This window comes from Aspergillus heteromorphus, assembly GCF_003184545.1.
Source record: "Aspergillus heteromorphus CBS 117.55 chromosome Unknown BO70scaffold_25, whole genome shotgun sequence".
NCBI lineage: Eukaryota > Fungi > Ascomycota > Eurotiomycetes > Eurotiales > Aspergillaceae > Aspergillus > Aspergillus heteromorphus.
The window spans coordinates 69924-89894 of record NW_020290430.1 but is presented as its reverse complement, the minus strand read 5'-3'; the positions used below and the strand labels follow the sequence as shown (position 1 = coordinate 89894).

The 19971-nt window shown below is 53.2% G+C and overlaps 4 protein-coding genes across 4 annotated transcripts; 2 read left to right on the top strand and 2 right to left on the bottom strand.

The window, feature by feature from the left end:
* Positions 1 to 1154: 1154 nt before the first annotated feature.
* On the top strand, positions 1155 to 4910 carry BO70DRAFT_320171 (uncharacterized protein). Its single transcript, XM_025540468.1, has 5 exons — positions 1155 to 1510; positions 1701 to 1813; positions 1867 to 1915; positions 1967 to 2354; positions 2408 to 4910. The coding sequence occupies exons 1-5, from the start codon at positions 1337 to 1339 to the stop codon at positions 4810 to 4812; spliced, it is 3129 nt and encodes a 1042-aa protein (XP_025396553.1). The 5' UTR covers positions 1155 to 1336; the 3' UTR covers positions 4813 to 4910.
* Positions 4911 to 5607: 697 nt separating this feature from the next.
* BO70DRAFT_431515 (uncharacterized protein) lies at positions 5608 to 7593 on the bottom strand (the record flags this gene model as incomplete). Its single annotated transcript, XM_025548247.1, has 1 exon — positions 5608 to 7593. One exon carries the CDS (start codon positions 7591 to 7593, stop codon positions 5617 to 5619), a length of 1977 nt encoding a protein of 658 aa, XP_025396552.1. The 3' UTR covers positions 5608 to 5616.
* Positions 7594 to 8076: 483 nt separating this feature from the next.
* Positions 8077 to 10335, bottom strand: BO70DRAFT_431514 (putative C2H2 finger and ankyrin domain protein). Its single transcript, XM_025548246.1, has 2 exons — positions 10260 to 10335; positions 8077 to 10169 (listed from the first exon to the last, which is right to left on the bottom strand). The coding sequence occupies exons 1-2, from the start codon at positions 10306 to 10308 to the stop codon at positions 8287 to 8289; spliced, it is 1932 nt and encodes a 643-aa protein (XP_025396551.1). The 5' UTR covers positions 10309 to 10335; the 3' UTR covers positions 8077 to 8286.
* A 1629-nt stretch (positions 10336 to 11964) lies between these two features.
* On the top strand, positions 11965 to 17114 carry BO70DRAFT_297348 (ATP-binding cassette glutathione S-conjugate transporter YCF1; the record flags this gene model as incomplete). Its single annotated transcript, XM_025539563.1, has 9 exons — positions 11965 to 12258; positions 12342 to 15155; positions 15205 to 15308; positions 15359 to 15404; positions 15456 to 16240; positions 16291 to 16445; positions 16506 to 16574; positions 16667 to 16758; positions 16851 to 17114. 9 exons carry the CDS (start codon positions 11965 to 11967, stop codon positions 17112 to 17114), a joined length of 4623 nt encoding a protein of 1540 aa, XP_025396550.1.
* Between the last annotated feature and the right edge of the window lie 2857 nt (positions 17115 to 19971).

Sequence of the window (19971 nt, the reverse complement as noted above, 5' to 3'; positions counted from 1 at the left end):
CCTGGAGACTCAGACCACGTCGGATATTAGACCAGCGTCGCGGTCCATTAGGAGCGCGCGATGGGTTTCTTCGTCCGAAGCCCCAATGGCTATTGTCCCCCCGGGTCTGAAGCGCGATAGGTTGAGAGCCATGCGAATGAAATTAGATGTGTCGCCTCCTGCAGCCGATCACACGAACGGCCTAACTATAGGCGGCTAGCAAGGCTAGTTCTGATCACCAATGGCGACGATCTGTGGTCGTATCGTTGCAAGGCAAGCTTCCTCCGTAGTCTTTGCTCTATTGGAAATCTTAATCCGGTCCGGCCACCACGACTAGACTATCTAGTTCTCCCTTTCCGCTCAATATGTCATAGCCCTGCATCGACAAAGCATGTCAACTCGGTGACCCGTCCTATTGAAATCTAGCCATCGCCCGCGTGCATTAATTATACGACTCCGTATCCCGTGGTTTGCCAACATCTGATAAAGCCTTGGCCTGGAATCTCGAACCGTAATGTTTGCCCTCTCTCACGCACGGCCCTGATATCGAAACCAGATCCAGGTGGCGCGTTTGGTGGCCGAGGGAAGTCGAGCAAACATCAGGATGATGGGATTGTTCCACCCGTCCGTTTTTCTTCAGCCGATGTTGTCGACACTTACAGGACTTCGCATGAAGTACCCCATGCTTCATAGGCGATGGAGTGTCAGGAGCTGCCTAGCTACAGGGGCGGATCCCTGCCAAATAATTTCATTTAGCATGCACGACCATGCGACAGATATTGCTTCTTTGGAGACACTGAGTGGACCAGCTCGCATCGGTCATGCAGCTAGCCCACCCTCACTATATTTCCCTGGGATTGTCGATGAAGCAGACCGTGACTATCTCACCGGAGTTACCTAGTTCCTAAATCTAGAAGAACGAGCATCGTTTTCGCGTCCCGTGCTGCATGCGAAGCTCAGTCTACCTTTTTTTTTCGAATTTATTTTTATTTTTATTTTTATTTTCTAGCTCCCTAACTTTCGCTCTTATCTTTCCCTTCCGTCTTCCTCCGTCCCCCTCATGGGATACATATAGGTGGTGGAAATGAAGCCGTGTGATTTATCACTTCGTTTGAATACGTACGCCACGTTTGTTGCGCCTTATTGCGTGTCTCGGATTGCTTGGTGCGAATACGCCGCTTCTTATAATAGCCCTGCGGCCTACATGGCGATTATGTGAAGAGCAGTCGTGGAAAAATTCGAAGCCAACATTTTGAAGTCTACTGCCCTCGTCGCGGCGCAGACATAGTTTGGCCAGGACTCGGCCGTTGGGCTGTGCTGACTCTCTTTTGCGGTCCCTCCCCTCGCACCTGCCACCATGCGATTGTTCCATTTGTTTGCTTTGGCCGGCTGCTTCGCGCCGGGCCTGTTTGTCTCCTCGGCGGGGATACCTCACCCCGAGCGCAATCAGCTAGCGGGCCTGGCAGCGCGAGAGACCGCTCCGACTTCCTCGACGGCCACAGAGACCTTTACGGATACGACCGGCGCCAGCGTGACGAGCCATGCGACAGCGAAATACGAGACAGAGAAAGGCAACGCAACGACAACCGCAAATGCCACTGCTTCCGCTGCGACCACCACGTCTCTGAGCACGTCACAAGCTTCCCAAGGCAAGTTGACCCCTGGAGGCTCATGGGTGTACCTGCACTTACTGACATCCTGAAGATGATAAGGGCCCGAAGCGCCCCGATGCTCTTCCAATCCAGCCCACCGTAACGCCTGCCCTAGGCTTCGGTGGCTTTATTCTCATTGTCGCGGGCCTCGTTCTTGCGCTAATCGGCATCCGCAACCTAAGGTGGGCTTCAAGCCCGACAGAATGTCGGAGATTTCGACTGACCAATAGTTTAGGGTCCAGGTTTTTCTATCCGTTGCATTCCTCACCAGTCTCGGAGTGATAGTAAGTTTCATGTCCTAGGTAGAGTCAAAATCCAGCGTCTGACAGTTTTAGGTTCTCATTGTCTATGTGATGAGCCCCCCAGTCCGGGTCGCTGTCCAGGGAGCCTATCTTGTGGCTGTCTTCTTCAGTGGAATCACGTTCGGTGCAGTTGCCCTTGTGTTCAAGGAGCTGACCGAGGGTCTCGGATGCCTGCTAGGCGGCTTTTGTACGAGCATGTGGTTGCTGTCTCTGAAGCCGGGAGGCCTCCTCACGGACACGGACTCCAAAAGCGGGTTCATCGGCGCGATCTCGCTGGTGTTTTATGCCCTGTCCTTCAGTCACCACACTCGTCCGTACGGGCTGATCGTTTCAACGGGCATTTCCGGCGGTACGGCTGTCGCATTGGGGATAGATTGCTTCAGTAGGGCCGGTTTGAAAGAATTCTGGCTCTACATCTGGGGTGAGCTGACTGCTTCCAAACACGCTTTGATACGACGTCCTAACTCAGGCCAGCACTCAACAACGATATTTTCCCTCTGGGCACCAAGAACTACCCCATCACACGCAATATCCGCGTGGAGCTTGCCGCCACGGTCATTATCGCGATCATGGGTGTAGTCTCCCAACTTAGGCTATGGAAGGTGGTTAGAGAGCGTAGACGCAAGGAGAAAGAGAAGCGCGAAGAAGAGCAAAGGAAGAAAGAGGAAGCCGAGGCCGAGGTTGGCCGCAGGATCGCAGAGCAGAACATGCAAGAGCGCAAGGAATGGGAAGCCAAATACGGCGTCAGGGATCCCCCGTCGGACGTTTCGGAGCTCGCAGATGACGCCAAGTGTCATGCAGACGAGATGGACGCAATGGAGAAGGGCGATGCCTGTGACATGAAAAGCATAGCCAGCTCTTCTGAAGGCTCCTACCGTTGCTCCGACTGTAGGGAACGAGAAGCGAATGGCGACGCGGATTCCGACGCCACTGGGGGTGCTGAAGGTGGCTGCGAACGGGATCAAGATGGCACCATCAAAGAGAGAACCGGCCACACCCCCGAGGAGTGCGGTGCCATGCCGCTCAAGGTCTTCGATGGCGCAGATGCAACCCGCATCAAGGACGACAAGGCCTCCGATATGACGGCCGTTATTGGCTCGGAGACTGCTACAATCCGCTCCAAGAGGTTTTCGGGAGCTTCTTTCATGAAGCGGCTCTCGAGGAGGAGCAGCGGTTTACCGTTGTCTCAGTCGCAGGAGGCTTTGGTTTCCGTGGATGATGCTTCTTCGTCTGTCGATGGTACCACGGATGAAGGACGCGATCTCGCTTCGGATTGCCATACCGTCCAGGGTGATAACCATGAGAGGACGAATGAGGTTCCGAAAGAAGGTGAACTCCAGCCGGCGGCTGTATCTCAGGGCAAGCAAGCATCTACGGCTGATGAGCTGAAGGGAGAAACCACTCAGATAGGCGACGGGCAGGCCCCAGCAGAGCCTGAAACGAGCGAGGCCAAGGCGGACGTCAAGCCAGAGCCACATAACGCCTCCCCGGAAGCAGCGTCGATTACTGCAACCCCGGCTGCTGGCGAAGATCCTGTCCTGGCCGGCGAACAAAAGATGGATAAAGGTAAAGCGACAATTCCCGTTACACAGGACGACGAGAAAAGTCAATCTCCAGAGGCATCGGAGAAGCCTGCAGCAGACGAGTTGAAGGATAGCAAGCACGATCAACCCCAATCAGATGACTCCGACAGAAAGATATCCAACTCGGACGGACAAGATGATCAACCCCCCGATGAAGCCAATCCACCACAAGCCCTATCTCAAGACGAAAAGGTCAAGCCTTCCAGGTCTCAGAACAAGCTTGACCCGAAGCCGCCAAAAGAAGAACCCACCAAGGAGCCCCCCAAACTGGACGAGGAGACGGTGAAACACCTTCCCCGACGGACCTCGAAAGTGGTACAGTCATACCGCACAAACGAGTGGGCAAAACATCTCGCCGACGCAGAGGCTCCTCAACTGGAACCCATCCTCCCCATCGAAGAAGAACAGCCCGAATACCCCCGGGAGGTCGAGGAAGCCGCCGTGCCCGTCAACGTCGAGGAGCTGCTGCAAACACCGCTGAACGCACAACCACCCCCAGCGGTGGAACCCCGTGAGCGAGACCCCCCAAGCCGACGCACCAGCCACCGGATATCCAGCGGCGGCGAGTCCCCCGGCAGCGGCGACCGACTAAAGAAGAAATCCTCCAACTCGCCCCCTCCCACCGCCCAACCCCGTCTCAGCACCGCCTTCACCATCGCCCCCGACCTCCCCGGCGAGGACCCCGGGTCCGACCCCCCCAAACCCCAATGGCGAGGCCCGCCCCCCCTCATCGCCGTCCGCGAAGACATGGTCCGGAACAGACTCTCCTCCTACTCCCTCACCCTGGACCCTTACTCCCGCTCCAGCCCAGGCCACCACTCCTCCTCCTCCCCAACACCAACCCAGACCCCTCACCCCCCCGACGAAGCAGACGACATGCCGCTTTCCCAGCGCCGCGCCCTGCTCTACCAGCAAAAACTCCATCCCCATCCCCAGCCCCAACCCCGCCACCCGCCCACCTCCCCCAACTCCCCACCGCAACCCCCGCCGCACCCCTTCCGGGCCCTCCCCACCAACACCCCCGCCGCCATGGCCGCCTGGCGCGAATCAATCCACGAAGACCTGAAGGACAAGCGGAATCCCCTCTCACCGAAGCAACATACCCATCAAACGCCCGCCGCTGCCAGGGGAAGTCCGCCCCCGCCCTACAGCCCGTCTCTGCGGAATGTCTCCGGAGGCGGAGGCGGAAATCCCACGGGTATCACGGAGACGCAGCGCGGGAATATGAGTGAGTTGCATCGCGAGGCAATGAGACGGATGCAGGCGCAGGCGAATAAGAATGTTAATGGGTTTTAAGAGACGGAGGAGGAAGATGGGATTAGATGGGAATAGAGTTATATTTGATAGGCTTGTCTTGAGTAGGTTGGGTAGGATACGATGGGTAGGTAGGGTAGGTAGTAATATCATAATATCATCATACTATCATATCATCATACCATCATACCATCATACGTATCATCCTATCGAGATCCAGGATCTTTGTCTGTTTGCGTATCTGTGTATCTCAAGCTCTACCTACTATACCTACTGTACCCAGATATCGGGGTTTAAAGATAGCGTGCGTAGCGTGGCATTCTGCATTGCTCACCACCACAACCACCACCACCACCACTACTACTACTACTACTACTACTACTACTACTACTACTACTACTACTACTACTAATACTACTACTCCTAGCTGTCGACTTCAATCCCCTGCATATATGGTAGGTAGGTAGGGAAGGTAAGGGAAGGTAAGGGAAGGCACACGGTAGTTATGATAGTACTTACTTACTTACTCACTTACTTAGCTCAATATACATATCTACAAGAAACCAGTCTCTACAACTCCAAAATCACTACCTAATACTTCCTACATCTCAGATCTCAGCCCACACTAGCAGACAAGAACCAAGAACCAAGGCGAAGAGCAAAAAGATGCAAAAACAATCACAGCCACAACGACATCGACATCAATATTGCATTACCAGCGCTATAGCGTTAAGAATAGAATAAAAGGGGCATACAAGCCCATCTATCTATCTATCTAGACAAGACTAGACTAGTCTTGCACTACCAGACGCGGACAGATCACCAGGAGCGAACGGACCAGCAGAATTAAATTTCATGAATGGACGACGTGGAAGAGAACGATACTTCTTTGTTTTCCTTTTTCTTCTCAGCGTTAGGATCACGGAGAGAGGAACGGAGCACTTCCTTTCCCTTGCCTTTAGTATCATCGGCAGCGTGAGAGGGCTTTACCCTCTCCCTGTCCTCGTTATGATCCACCAGGAAATATCGAGGAGTATCGACATGCCAGGCAAAGAATCCATCTCTGAAGAGAGGCCAAATACTACCCGCAATCGGATGAATCGAAGCATTCTGCTTTGCCTCTATATGATCGATAGGGGAGCCAAAGGCCCGATCCAGAGCGTATATATAGCGCGCAACCCGCTGAGTCATGCAGTAGATGGTGTCTCGACAACTCCACGGCCCGTCTTTTGTAAACGTTGATTTGCAGTTAGCACCTCGTCGTGCTGCCGTGAGGAGCATGACATAACTAGTGCCTTGTTTCGCAAGAATGTTGCTGGGATAGGAGAGGAGATCATGCAGCGTGCACGCAAATGCTTGGAACACGGGAACGTAAAAAATCCACTTGGGATAGGGACATGCGCGGTTTACAAGAGGCTCGAAGACGCCAGGCAGCATCGGCTGTGCGAAGAGAGTTGAAAGATGCGAGGCCAACTCCTTCGTCATATGAACCGGGGGGTTTGAATCATGTGGCAGAAAATCTGACCCATCGATGATCTCTTCAACAGGGATGGACTGAAGAGTTTCCAGCCAGCCTTCACGCACTCGGCTCCCCCGCTCAGGGTTACTGTAGGCGAAGAAATTAGCTGTGTGTTGAACAAAGCCGAACCACGGAGAATGCAAATCAATCGCAAAATCCTCTTTTCCCTTGTCCTCGCCCTTCTCCTCGGCCTTGTCTTCGCCCTTCTCCTCGGCCTTGTCTTCGGCCTTGTCTTCGGCCTTGTCTTCGGCCTTGTCTTCGGCCTTGTCTTCGGCCTTGTCTTCGGCCTTGTCTTCGGCCTTGTCTTCGGCCTTGTCTTCAGCCTTGTCTTCGGCCTTGTCTTCGGCCTTGTCTTCGGTCTTGTCTTCGGCCTTCACCTCGCCCTTCTCCTTAGCACTATCCTTCCTCTTGACAACAAGGCTTTTAACGTTGTCGAACGGACGCTTTATGTTCTTGAACGATTTGCGTAAGGAGCCCTTGGCTATAGCCTTAGCCTCATTTCCCGACGTAATGGGCTCATTGGTCTTAGGCTCAACCTTGGGCGCACTGGTCTCAGGCGTATCCTTGGACTTATCAGCCGTAGTCTCATTCGCAGGCTCGATTTCCTCAGTGAACTTAGACTCAACCTTGGGCGCACTGGCCTCAGGTATATCCTCGGACTCACTAGCCCTCTCAGACGCAACGACCTCAAGCTTATCAATAGACTGATCGATCTTAGACTCAACATTGGACACACTAGTCTGAGACGTATCCTTGGACGCACTGGTCTGAGGCGTATTCTTAGACGCACCGGTCTCAGGCGTGGTCATTGACTCAGGCGTATCGCCAACGATTTCGGCAAGCAGTGTCTCATCCTTTTCATCAAACCTCTCAAGGACCCGACGCCGTATTTCGAGAAGCGGATACAAGAAGCGTCTTGTATTATCCCGGGAGCCCCAGACATAGAACCAGAGTGCAGCCTGGACCATGGCGAACTTTTCTTCGCAGCACATTAGCGGATGGCAATACTCGACGAATCTGGCGGCATCCTCTGAGAACTCCGATGGATCGACATCTTCCGCATAGTCGGGCAGGCCTGGGTACGAGGCCTCCGCCAAGTTTTCCAGGAGATTGCGAAGATAGCGGTCCTTGCCTTGCGGAAGGTAGTTTAAGGTGGTTCTCTGGTGAAGTTTCTTGACCAGATGTTTAATCTGGTCAGCAATGACTGTCCGCCTTTGGTCACTGAGATCAGCCTCATCGTGGTAATTTAGGCAGTCGTATTCGCTTCTTGACATCACCTCGTGGAGGTCGTTGAAGTCGTCCATGGTGATGGAATAGGAGAGACGATGGAATGATGGACGTGGTGTTGGTGTGTGTATGTAGGGTATTGCTCGCTGGATGAGGCCGGGTTCCCTGATGCTGGGACAACTGGTACTGGGTTGACTGCCGCACGATTGACGATGCTGGATTGAGGAGCGCTGGATCGACAGACGCTGGATTGACAGGTGCTGAATCAACCGATGATAGTCAACTGACCCTGGATAGGCAGAGATTGCCTTGATCAAGGCTGGGGTAAATAATAGTAGATTGACTAATGTGTGTGAACGAATTTGTAATAACTGACGATAACAAGTAAGCGTGTTGTAGCAGGAAGATGATAACTAACGATAACAAGTTGATGTGTTGTAGCAGGCAGAATCGAAGAAGATGGCCTCATTGGGGGGACTCCTTCGCATGCCCACAGCACCTGCCATCCTTCCCCCAGCCGTGTACGGCAGGAACCCTCGTCGAAAAGTGCTTTCCTGTTTCAAATTGCCCTGCGTGGTAGTTAGCGCCCTGGATGCGTAAGTAGTAGACTTTTTCCATTAGTATGGGGTAAAAAGAGTATAGAAAGATGATCAGATCCAAAACGTGACGCATGAAAATACGTCTCTATTCGTAATAACAAGACATCATGTACGCTCAGAAGCAATGTAACCCAAAGCTATCCATGACAAGACAGATCCAATCGTGCTTAATTAATTCCCCTGCATCCGTCGAAACCGCTCTTCGGCTGCCCGGGCACGGCGTTCTCTTTCTAGACGCATTCTCATCTCCGGCGTCATGCCGCGCATTTCCTCCTCTCGCTTTTCAGAGGCAGTCTTCTCGATAGCGCCCAGCGTTCGGCCGCCGGGTCTCCTGGAGCTCTGTAGGGCGGCTTTGGCAGCATCCTCCTTTTTCAAGCGATCCATCTCGGCCTTGCGTCGACCGGCCTCTTCTTCCTCCGCGGTTTTTCGCTCTCTTTCTGCGCGGCTATTCGCATCGTCTCTCGAGATAGGTGATGGGATGTTTGTAGCGTCCCAGTTCCACTTTGACTCGCCTAGCTCGTGGCGCGCAACGCGAAACGCATCGCGGGTTGCCCGGTCCCCCGCAAGCTCGAACGGGGTTCTTCCTTCACCATTAGCCGTTGTCGGATCGGCCTCGGCCTTGGTAAGAAGCGCCGACACCATGGAAGGAGAGTTGATATTGGCGGCGAAATGGAGGGGGGTGGGACAGCGAAAGTTTTGTTGCGAATCGGTGGGTCGGAAAGTGAACGACGCGGGAATCGAATTCTTGGACAGATAGGACATCAACGCGGGAATCTTGGAGCGACGAATAAGAGCCTGTATTTGGGTCGTGTGAAGCAAAGCAGCTTCATCTTCTTTAGAGATCTTGGGTTTCTGCGGTTGTGGTTGCGGCCGTGGAGTGGATGGCTTCGACGCCTCTTCCCGCTGTTTGGCCTCTGCAGCGGCCAGGGCAGCCTCGTCGATTTGGCTAATCTTCACACGTGTGAGCTCCTTGAAGCACCGCATCAGCTCACCCTGGGTGGCCCGACGGGTGCTGAATGGGAATCCCCTCAAACGCGAGTCATTCTGCTTCAGAGCCTGACCCTCATGCTGGCTGAACAGAATTTTGCGGTTCGTACTGCCTGTCGCGCGGACGAACAGTAGCTCGGCATCATCGATCATCTGCTTCCAGTCGACTAGCAGCTCTCTGACCTCCTTCTCTAACATGGCTTCATTGTATCGTCTCAGGCTAGAACCCGCCGAGTGCGCCGCTCCCTTGGCCGAATCATTGGCCGACTGCGAGCCACCCTGCTTCCGTCTGGTTGTATAGCGATGGAACGACTTGTGTGCAATCACCCGAGCCTGTCTGTCTTCGACACCGCCTTGCCTGCGATGGATTTCGGGGGCTAGCGAAACGAGCATTGCTGCGAAATGCCCGCCGCCAATCATACACATAAAGACATGTGGACTGGAAGGAGGTGGGATTTGTTGACCATTTCCAGGTTTTTGAGGGACGATCGGAGCAAGTTGCTTCTTCCGTATCGAGTCGACGAGGTGTCGGGGTTCATCTTGTTCGATGGCGGAAAACAACGCCCGGTAAATACCAAGCGACGTGTTGGAAGGTAGGAGTGAGCTGGAAAGCCAGAAGAGTGGAGGCTTTCCGGATCCCTTCATCCGGGAGGGGGTGTCTTCATCATCTTCAGCCGCTTGTGTAATCTTGGCCTGCTTTTTCAGCAAGGCCGAAAGCTGTACATCTTGTTCCTCATCATCGCCTTCTGACGACTCCGACCCGGATATCGAAGCGTCCAGGTCCCCAATGGCCTTCGCAAACTGTGTCTCGTCCAGAGTCGGCCCGCCTCTAAGCTGCACCTTCAGGTTGTATCTGTGTTGATCCGAACGAACATGACCCCGCTGCTCCTGCACGTTCAGGAACAACACTCTGCACAGGGCGCACCCGGTCGCTGTAGCAATCGCATGATCCAACACTGCACCCTCGGCATCCTCCGGTATAGGATCCGAGTTGTCTACCACGGATATAGGTTGGTCTCCGGACTTCGTGGACAGAGTCGAGAGGAGTTGCTGCGGAAGATCATACACTTGGATGGCTCAGTGTCAGCAAACAATCTGCAACTCTGACAGTTAAAACAGGGCTTAAGGTAGAAGGGCCGCCAGCAGCACTAGCTTACCATATAGAGGCCTCTTGATGAGTTCCTCAGCCGGGGTTTCTGCGACCATCGTGGCGTTTGGGAAAGGTGGGGGGAATGTTGGGGAGGGGACTGAGATTGCCAGCGGCGCCCAAGATGCTAGCAGAACAGAACCATGACGCTGCCGGCCCCTCCAGCCCACCGCCTTCCGCCTTGGATGTGGGGCTGAATTCCGCGGTCCGCCAACATGTCAGGGCAATAATCGCTTGCAGAAAGCATAACTGGCTAGAATTATGGAAGAGATTGTCAATTGATGGATCATGGAAGGCCGTCAGCTATAATACTCTCTCAACTCCCACCAACACTCTGTCAAACTAATTACTCCGCACAGCTAGGAATGATAGGTGCAAGAAAGGCGGTCTACCGGTAAATTCCCCGTAGGTATCTTCATCGATGCCTTAGGGGGGGGGGGGGGGGTTTTCCGTGCGGTGAAAGATCTTTCTTCCGTTTGTAAGCACAGAAGAGGGTTTAAAACACCCTTGATATTCTAGCTGTTCCTCGGAAGCATCACATGCTTCGCTAGCCTTGAGCATCTGCTTCTGCTTCGATCATGACTAGCATCTCTAGCATCGCCGGAAGTGGAGCAGGCAATGCCGATTGCCGCCCTGTTAGGCTGCTGGGTGCTGCTCGTTGCCCAACCAGGAGAGGCTCGAGTTTCTGGAAGTTTAGTCCGAGGCAGCGCTATGTCCGGGCGGGGAAGCCCGTTCTCCGAGTCCGAATCCGCCGCGGCATCCAATCGGGGTGGGCAAATTCAGGCTAGTAAGCACGACATCCGGCTGAATTCTCCCCCAATTGCCTCCGAAGCTCTGGATCCTGGATTTCCGGGCTCACGAGGGGGAACAGCAAGGGTGAGGACCAGGATGCTGAAGTTTTCGGGCTGGCATTCTTGTGCTGGGATACACGCACGTTGGGGACATTGAAACCACCGCGATCGGCTTGATAAGGGATCGGCAGCCAATCAGTAATTACATCATCAGAGCTGCTCCGCGTGCGTGCGACCGAGCTGGCCTGGCTGGCGCAGTACCACCTATCACACAGTCTGGGGTACGTCGCAGACTGTTTCCGGGCTGTACGCCATCCAGGAGGCGTGCGAAACGGCTCGGGTGGACTGTAGACAAGTGAAGACTTCTGTAGGACACTGGACGGGGAGGCAGTGAGACACTGCCAAGCACGGCTTTCCACCACGAGGGCCTGGAATTATGTCATAAGCTTCGGAGAACAGCATTGCGTCGGCTCGGCCGCCTTCCACCGACACCGGATAGGAAGAGAGGCTGTGATGCAGCTCAATCTGACCGACATTCTGGACAGTGGACAGTGGACAGTGGACAGTGGACAGTAAACAGGGGACAGGTCTCCCCCCCCCCCCTGAATCGCAATTAATAAAAGAGGAGTCTGCTTATCAGCGTCGGGGACCGGACTAGGCGAAGGAAGGAATAACTACTCTAAGGGACGCCCGCGCGGAGGCCCGCCGCCCGTTAGTCAGCCGCGTGCAGCTCACTAGCAAATCAATAGTTCTCTTCCCCGTCGTTATCGCCCTCCTCCCAAACGTTCTTCTTCCTCGTCTTCTCTCCTTGCGTCCAAGGCATCCTCGGGGCCTTTTCTGTCTTCCCCTTCCCCCCAGTTCCGTGTCCGAAAGGACGAGCGATCCAAAGAGTTGGGAATCTTCGGATACCTTGATTCGGGGAAAATGCTGGACGACGGTGCCCAGACGGTCCTTGGGGGCTCCAACCCCGGATCCCTGCTATCGTCGAACCCGATCTCAGCATTCCACTCCCCCAATTTGCAGCCCTTCTGCGGCGACGTCGAGGGCTGGGGCCCCATCAGCAAAATCAGATTCGACCTGACCCCCTGTTTTCTCGATGCTGGAGTCGCTGTCGTTGCCGCCTGGGGTCTCCTCATGGGAGCCGGCGCCCTCTGGTACCTGCTTAAAAAGCGAATCCCCCAGCCGGTGTCCAAGAACTGGCACTTCTACACGAAATTGGTAAGCTTGTTCGGTCGCTTGCTCTCCCTCTCTCCCTGCTCAAGCTCGGAACTGACGATCGTTGCTTTCGCTTCGGTGATTAGGTTGTCCTCGCCGCCTTGATCTTCACCACTGCTCTGCAGGCGGCGATCCAGGCCGAAACATCCCCCCATATCTTCTTTGGTGATTTCCGGTTCTGGAGCTCGGTCCTGGTGCTCGCTTCTCTCTGCGTGATATCCGCGGTGCAGTACTATGAACACTGGCGCAGCAGGCAGCCCAATGGGGTCGTTCTCTTCTACTGGGTCTTCTTCGCCATTGCCTACGGTGTCAAACTCCGGTCGCTCGTGGCGCAGCACGCATGGGAGGACCAGCTCCCATACTTTGTCTGCTTCAACGTGAGCCTGGGGCTGGCGCTGTTGGAGTTTGTGCTGGAGTACTTCGTTCCCAAGAAGCAGAGCGACTATGATGCGTTGGGCGACGAGGATGAATGCCCCTATGAATACGCGGATATCTTCTCGGTCCTGACGTTCAGCTGGATGACCCCGATGATGAAATTTGGCTACAGCAACTACTTGACCCAAGATGACCTGTGGAACCTGCGCCATCGCGATTCGACTGCCGTCACCGGCAATACGTTGAGGGGCCATTGGGAGAAGGAGTTGCAGAAGAAGAAACCTTCGCTGTCGTGGGCGCTTATCAAGTCATTTGGTGGTTCCTTCTTGCGAGGCGGTATCATCAAGTGCGGGAGCGACAGTCTGGCCTTCGTGCAGCCGCAGCTCTTGCGTCTTCTGATTACCTTCATCAATTCGCAGGCCAGTGACGAGCCTCAGCCGATCATCAGGGGTGTGGCCATTGCTCTGGGCATGTTCCTGGTGTCCATCTCGCAGACCATGTGTCTCCATCAGTACTTCCAGAGAGCCTTCGATACCGGCATGCGCGTCAAGTCTGCGTTGACGGGCATGATCTACGCCAAGTCCCTCAAGCTCTCGAGTGAGGGTCGCGCCGCCAAAACGACTGGCGATATTGTCAACCACATGGCCGTTGATCAGCAGCGCTTGTCCGATCTGACCCAGTTCGGTATCCAGCTCTGGTCCGCGCCGTTCCAGATCACCCTCTGCATGCTGTCGCTCTACCAGCTCGTCGGATACAGCATGTTCGCGGGTATCGGTGTCATGATTCTCATGATTCCCCTGAACGGCGTGATTGCCCGCATGATGAAGAAGCTCCAACTGATTCAGATGAAGAACAAGGATTCGAGATCGAGACTGATGACGGAGATTCTCAACAACATCAAGAGCATCAAGCTTTACGCATGGAACACCGCTTTCATGAACAAGCTCAGCCACATTCGTAACGACCTGGAGTTGAATACCCTCCGCAAGATTGGCGCGACACAGTCGGTTGCCAACTTCACCTGGCAGTCCACCCCGTTCCTGGTCTCGTGCTCCACATTTACCGTGTACGCCCTGACGCAGGACAAGCCGTTGACCACCGACATCGTGTTCCCAGCCCTGACCCTCTTCAACCTTCTAACCTTCCCACTTTCCATCCTCCCCATGGTCATCACAGCTGTGATCGAGGCTTCGGTTGCTGTCAGGCGTCTGACGGAATACTTCACTGCCGAGGAGTTACAGACCGATGCCGTCAAGTTTGAGGAAACCGTGGCCCATGTTGGCGATGAGTCTGTTTGCATTCGGGATGCTTCGTTCACCTGGAATCGGTACAACGGAACGCACGTCATTGAGGATATCAACTTCAGTGCCCGCAAGGGGGAGCTCAGCTGTATCTTGGGTAGAGTCGGAGCTGGAAAGTCTTCCTTGCTCCAGGCCTTGCTGGGTGATCTCTGGAGAACTCAGGGTGACGTGGTCGTTCGAGGCCGCATTGCCTATGTTGCTCAAGCCCCCTGGGTTATGAACGCGAGTGTCCGTGAGAACATTGTCTTTGGCCACCGGTGGGATCCCCAGTTCTACGACCTCACGGTGGAAGCGTGCGCCTTGATTGATGACTTCAAGAACCTCCCCGATGGTGATCAAACCGAGGTTGGTGAAAGAGGTATCTCCCTGTCTGGAGGACAAAAGGCTCGCTTGACCCTCGCCAGAGCTGTTTACGCCCGTGCCGATATTTACCTGCTCGATGATGTTCTCTCCGCCGTTGATCAGCATGTGGGACGGCACCTTATCAACCGAGTCCTTGGACCGAATGGTATTCTCGGTAGCAAGACCAGAATTCTTGCGACGAACGCCATTCCTGTCCTGAAGGAGGCGGATTTCATCGGTCTTCTGCGCAACAAGACTATCATCGAGAAGGGAACCTACGAACAGTTGCTGGCCATGAAGGGCGAGGTTGCCAATCTCATTCGGACCAACCTGAACGACTCAGATGACGACGACTCTGGCAGTGAAAGCCGCGATTTGGCCAGTCCCGAGAGCTCGGAATCTGCCACGGTGATCGACAACGCTTCTGACGCCTCAGACCCGGAAGATGCGGAGAATGAAATCGGCGCGCTTGCTCCGATCAGGGCCTCTGGAGAGAGAAGAAAGAGCACGGTTACTCTACGACGTGCCAGCACTGCCACTTGGAAGGGCCCCAGGCGCAAGCTAGGGGACGAGGAGAATGTGCTGAAAAGCAAGCAAACACAGGAGACGTCCGAGCAAGGAAAAGTCAAATGGAGCGTGTACGGCGAGTACGCTAAGAACAGCAACATCATCGCTGTTTGCTTCTACCTTGCTGCCCTCCTGGGAGCTCAGACCGCGCAGGTCGCTGGTAGTTTCTGGCTTAAGCATTGGTCTGAGGTCAGTGAGAAGCAGCCCAATCTTGGTGTTGGTAAATACATCGGTGTCTACTTGGCTTTTGGCCTGGGGTCGTCGCTGTTGGTTATTGTCCAGAACCTTATCCTCTGGATTTTCTGCTCTATCGAGGTAAGATTGATGATATGTGCATTCTCAAGGACCATATTAACAGTACCAGGCCTCCCGCAAACTCCATGAACGCATGGCCTTTGCAATTTTCCGCTCTCCTATGAGTTTCTTCGAGACTACACCGTCTGGTCGGATTCTTAACCGGTTCTCAAGGTACTGCTACCACCGAAACTTGCTGGTTACCAAAAGCTTACATTCTTTAGTGATATCTACCGTATTGATGAAGTGCTTGCACGGACGTTCAACATGGTGAGCTTGGAACCCCGATCCATAGAATAATGTTTCTGACGTCTGTGATAGCTGTTCGGCAACTCGGCCAAGGCCATGTTCACGATGATTGTTATCGCCTCCTCGACTCCGGCTTTCCTGATTCTGGTGATTCCACTGAGCTATGTCTACTTCAGCTACCAGAAGTACTATCTCCGCACCTCGCGTGAGCTGAAGCGCCTGGACAGTGTTACCCGGAGTCCCATCTTCGCGCACTTCCAAGAGTCTCTGGGCGGTATCTCTACTATTCGCGCGTACAAGCAAGAGGATCGGTTTACTATGGAGAACGAGTGGCGCATGGATGCGAACATCCGTGCCTACTTCCCGTCCATCAGTGCCAACCGGTGGCTCGCAGTGCGCCTCGAGTTCATTGGCTCCATCATCATCCTGGCCTCGGCCGTACTTTCTATCGCGTCCGTAGCGACCGGCAGCGGACTGTCTGCTGGCATGGTCGGTCTGGCCATGTCGTACGCTCTTCAGATCACCCAATCTCTGAACTGGATCGTGAGACAGACGGTCGAGGTTGAGACCAACATTGTGTCCGTGGAGCGGGTGCTAGAGTACGCAAACCTGCCCAGCGAGGCGCCGGAGGTGATTTTCAAGCAACGGCCTGCGATTGGCTGGCCGGCGCAAGGCGCGGTATCTTTCGAGAACTACAGCACACGGTACCGCGCTGGCCTTGATCTGGTGCTCAAGGATATCAATCTTGATATTAAGCCCCACGAGAAGATTGGCGTGGTTGGGCGGACAGGTGCAGGCAAGAGCTCGCTGACTCTAGCGCTCTTCCGCATTATCGAACCGGATGGCGGCAATATCAGGTAAGGGCTGCTGCCCAAGGCGTCTTACCTACTGCTGACGTCGGATGTAGCATCGACGGGTTGAACGTTTCGAAGATTGGCCTGTTTGATCTGCGGGGCCGGCTGGCCATCATTCCTCAGGATCCGGCGATGTTCGAGGGTACCGTCCGGGATAATCTGGACCCCCGGCATGTGCACGACGACACCGAACTCTGGAGCGTCCTTGGTACGTTGGGCTACATTGCATACGAAGTGTGAGTGCGAAGGCTGACCTGTTATGCTGCAGAACACGCGCGACTTAAAGAGCACATCTCGCAAATGGACGGACAGTTGGATGCCCAAATTATGGAAGGAGGTAAGCATGCGGCTGGCAGGAGCCAATGGCGCGTGCATTTGATGCGCGTTTTCCTACATCATCGAGAGTCGGGAGTTAACCTAGAGTGGCAGGATCCAATCTCAGCCAAGGGCAGCGCCAGCTGGTTTCTCTTGCGCGAGCGCTGTTGACGCCTAGTAATATCTTGGTGCTTGACGAGGCAACGGTACGTGGCCAATCAGACTGCAGTTCATGCATTTTTTTTTCTCATCTCTATCCCCTTTGATTTCCCCCCCAAACTTACAGTTGGCAATTTAGGCGGCGGTGGATGTGGAAACGGACGCATTGCTGCAACGCACGTTGCGCAGCAGCATCTTCCAAGACCGGACGATCATCACCATCGCGCACCGCATTAACACGATCATCGACTCGGATCGCATCGTGGTGCTGGACAAGGGCCGGGTGGCCGAGTTCGACACGCCCGCGGAGCTGATCAAGAGCCAGGGCAAATTCTATGAGCTGGTCAAGGAGTCCGGACTCCTGGACAGCAGCGACGGGCCTGGACTGACGCAAGCGTCCTAGCGCCGCTTATGACGAACATGGCGCTTCGTGGGTGGATGGGGGTTGTGGTTTCAGGCCGATCTCTCTCTCTCGCATCCGCCGTGAGTCATTAGACTCGGGTGGAAATGCGCACCCCGACTAAGCATAGTCTGTACATAGACAGAGCTATTGTTTGTGAGCTGAGCTGCATGGGGGTCCATGGCCAGTCTGTGCGCAATACAATTGGGAGCGAAAAAAGGGGCGGGGAGGAGGGGGGATGTATGCCGAAGGCGAAGGGGAAAAGAAAAGGGGTTGCTGTCATGTCATTGTTGTCATGTCATGAACGTCAGGGGATCGATTCAACCAAAATCATCCGAGGATGGAAAAATGTGTGATTTAGAAAAATAACCCCCGGAATACTCGGAGTTGTATGGATGGATGGATGGATGATGAGGTTTTCCTTCCCCTTCCCCCTTCCCCTCTCTGCCTGCGCTGCGCGATAAAAAAAAAGTCTGATCAAACTGGGATGAATATATATTGGTGTTCTTATTTTTAATTTTATTTTATTTTTCTTTCTTTTTCATTTTGTTTCATTTTACTAGTTGCGTTTGTATATCAATCATACCTACTTACCTCGGTGCCTACCTACCTACCTACATCATACTCTGTCATACTGTCATATTTATCACGCGCGCATATACATAATCAAGACTGACTGACTGACTGACTGACTGACCGGCTAATTGAATACTGAATCCTGATTACCCCGTACTGATTGATATTCGTGTTTCATCTCCCCCTCCATCCCAGATGTTAGACGTACTGATTATCCATCCCATGATCCTGATTACCATTACCATTGTCATCGCCACTACAACCCGCCCCCTCATCTGCACCGCAGACCGAAGAAAAAAAAAAAAAAAAGCAAAACAAGTGCGTGAGCGAACGACCAACCCCCCCTCCCCCCCCCCAAAGGCGAAAAGCCAGCCAGCCCAGCCCAGCCCAGCCCAGGGCAAGGCAAGGCATGGAATGGAATGGCAAGGCATGGCATGGCATGGCATGGCATGGCCAGACAAGAGGACCGTCAACAGTAGCGGTGTAGAAACTGCAACCAGGGATCTCATTAAAAATAATAATGTGGTTGGCGTTGGGGGATGGTGGTTGGTTGGTGAGTTGGTTGGTTAGTTTTTTTTTTCCTGCAGGCTGGCTGCAATGCGGGTTACATGGGTTGGTGCATGACGGTGACACTGATGCTGGTGCGGCATTACTTGCCTTGTCTTTCTGGATGTCTGTTTGCTTTCGAGTTCTGAGATGGAGTTTTTGCCTGTCGATATTATTATTATTTATTATTATTTTTTTTTTATTATTTTGATCAGATGGGTGATGGATGATGATACTAGTTGATAATGAAATGAAATGCCAGATGTTGTGGTTTCTGGGGTTGGTTGGTTAGTTGATTAGTTGTATATATTAATTAGCTCGCTGCATGCTACCAGGTATCTAGGTACTAGTCAGTACTTATCTTGTAACGATACAATGATATCTAATGTGGCAAGGAAAGTAGAGAATAGATGATAATATTGTTGTTTGGTTATTTGGTCCTGGTTGGGCGTTGGTGGTTAATTTACTGGGGAATTTTAGCTGTAAGATGTTGAGGGTTATATAGTCAGTCGGTCAGTATATATCATATACATAGGTATGTGGTAGTACTTATGTATGGGTGTAAGTATGTATAGTAAGTATGGCAAAGGGACTTTTAGCAAGGATAAAGTACGCCGTTCTGATGAAGGGTACTTTGTTCTGAACTGGACTTGGGATTTGGACTGCACTTTAGACACGAAGAGTTGTGGTTGAAAGAGATAAAGACAGGGACAGTGGTGGTGGTGATGGTGATGGTGAATATATATCCTTCCCAGAAAGCGGAATGTCAGAGTTCAGAGCTCAGAGTTCTACCTAGTACAAAGAGATAGAGAGAGAGAGAGAGAGAGAGAGAGAGAATAATGCGCGCATTAGTTGTCACTGCTTCTACCTACCTACCTACCTACCTCCCTACACTCTATCCCTCTACATCTACATAGTTCAGAGATACGGTGTGTCTGTATCTACGTGTGTCTGTGTCTGTCTGGTGGGAATGAGAGTAATTGAGTTTTGGGAGATAAAGTCGGTGGGAGAAGAAAGTCAGTTTGTTGATGGTGTGTGTGGGTGGGCTCGTGGTGATTGAGTATACGGGTGGATATTATACATTGGAACGTGCAGATAACTTGGACGGTATGTTAAGTAGTTATAGTATATTCAGTATATCTTAAGTGTATTGACAGGAAGGGGGGATCTAGATGGATAAGTGTGGGTAGGAGAACGACCTAGTTATGTCCCTAAGTATATCCATCCCCTCGTGTGTAAACGTAAACAGCATGGTATACCTTACTTCAGGTACATACTTACTCTCAAGAACCATACAGGCGAGTCAGTTCATTGTTTAATTAAGTCAGTCAATTACAACAGAAGAATACTATACAAACCCAGCTAGCTAACTAACTAACTAGATACCGTTCAATCCAACCCCTACCCACCCAAGCAAGTCATCATCATCATTATTACCACCAGCAGACTCCACCCAAACGTCAGACAGAAACAGGCCCGCACGGTAGCATCATGCACAACAGCATGCCTCATCCGGGCCATCCGCTCAAACGGTGAGAACGAGAAAAAGATCATCCGACAATGATAACGTCGCAGCCCAGCCCGGACATGAGGGGTTGTTGTTGTCGTCGTCGTCGAACTGGCGGTGAGAAGATCCCTGGACAGGGTACCCCGATCCCCAGACATTTTGTTAGTCGGGCGAGGTAGATATACTTAGGTACCTCGGAGTATCGGCAATCAAGCACGAGGCGATGCGATG

Excerpts from the sequence above, each read along its gene's own strand:
- BO70DRAFT_320171 (XM_025540468.1), top strand. The coding sequence starts at position 1,337 with ATGCGATTGTTCCATTTGTTTGCTTTGGCCGGCTGCTTCGCGCCGGGC. Across the intron at positions 1,511-1,700 it reads CGGATACGACCGGCGCCAGC|CGCCCCGATGCTCTTCCAAT; the intron begins GTGACGAGCCAT and ends AAGGGCCCGAAG. Across the intron at positions 2,355-2,407 it reads ATTCTGGCTCTACATCTGGG|CACTCAACAACGATATTTTC; the intron begins GTGAGCTGACTG and ends AACTCAGGCCAG.
- BO70DRAFT_431514 (XM_025548246.1), bottom strand. The coding sequence starts at position 10,308 with ATGGTCGCAGAAACCCCGGCTGAGGAACTCATCAAGAGGCCTCTATAT. Across the intron at positions 10,170-10,259 it reads CATCAAGAGGCCTCTATATG|TGTATGATCTTCCGCAGCAA; the intron begins GTAAGCTAGTGC and ends GAGCCATCCAAG.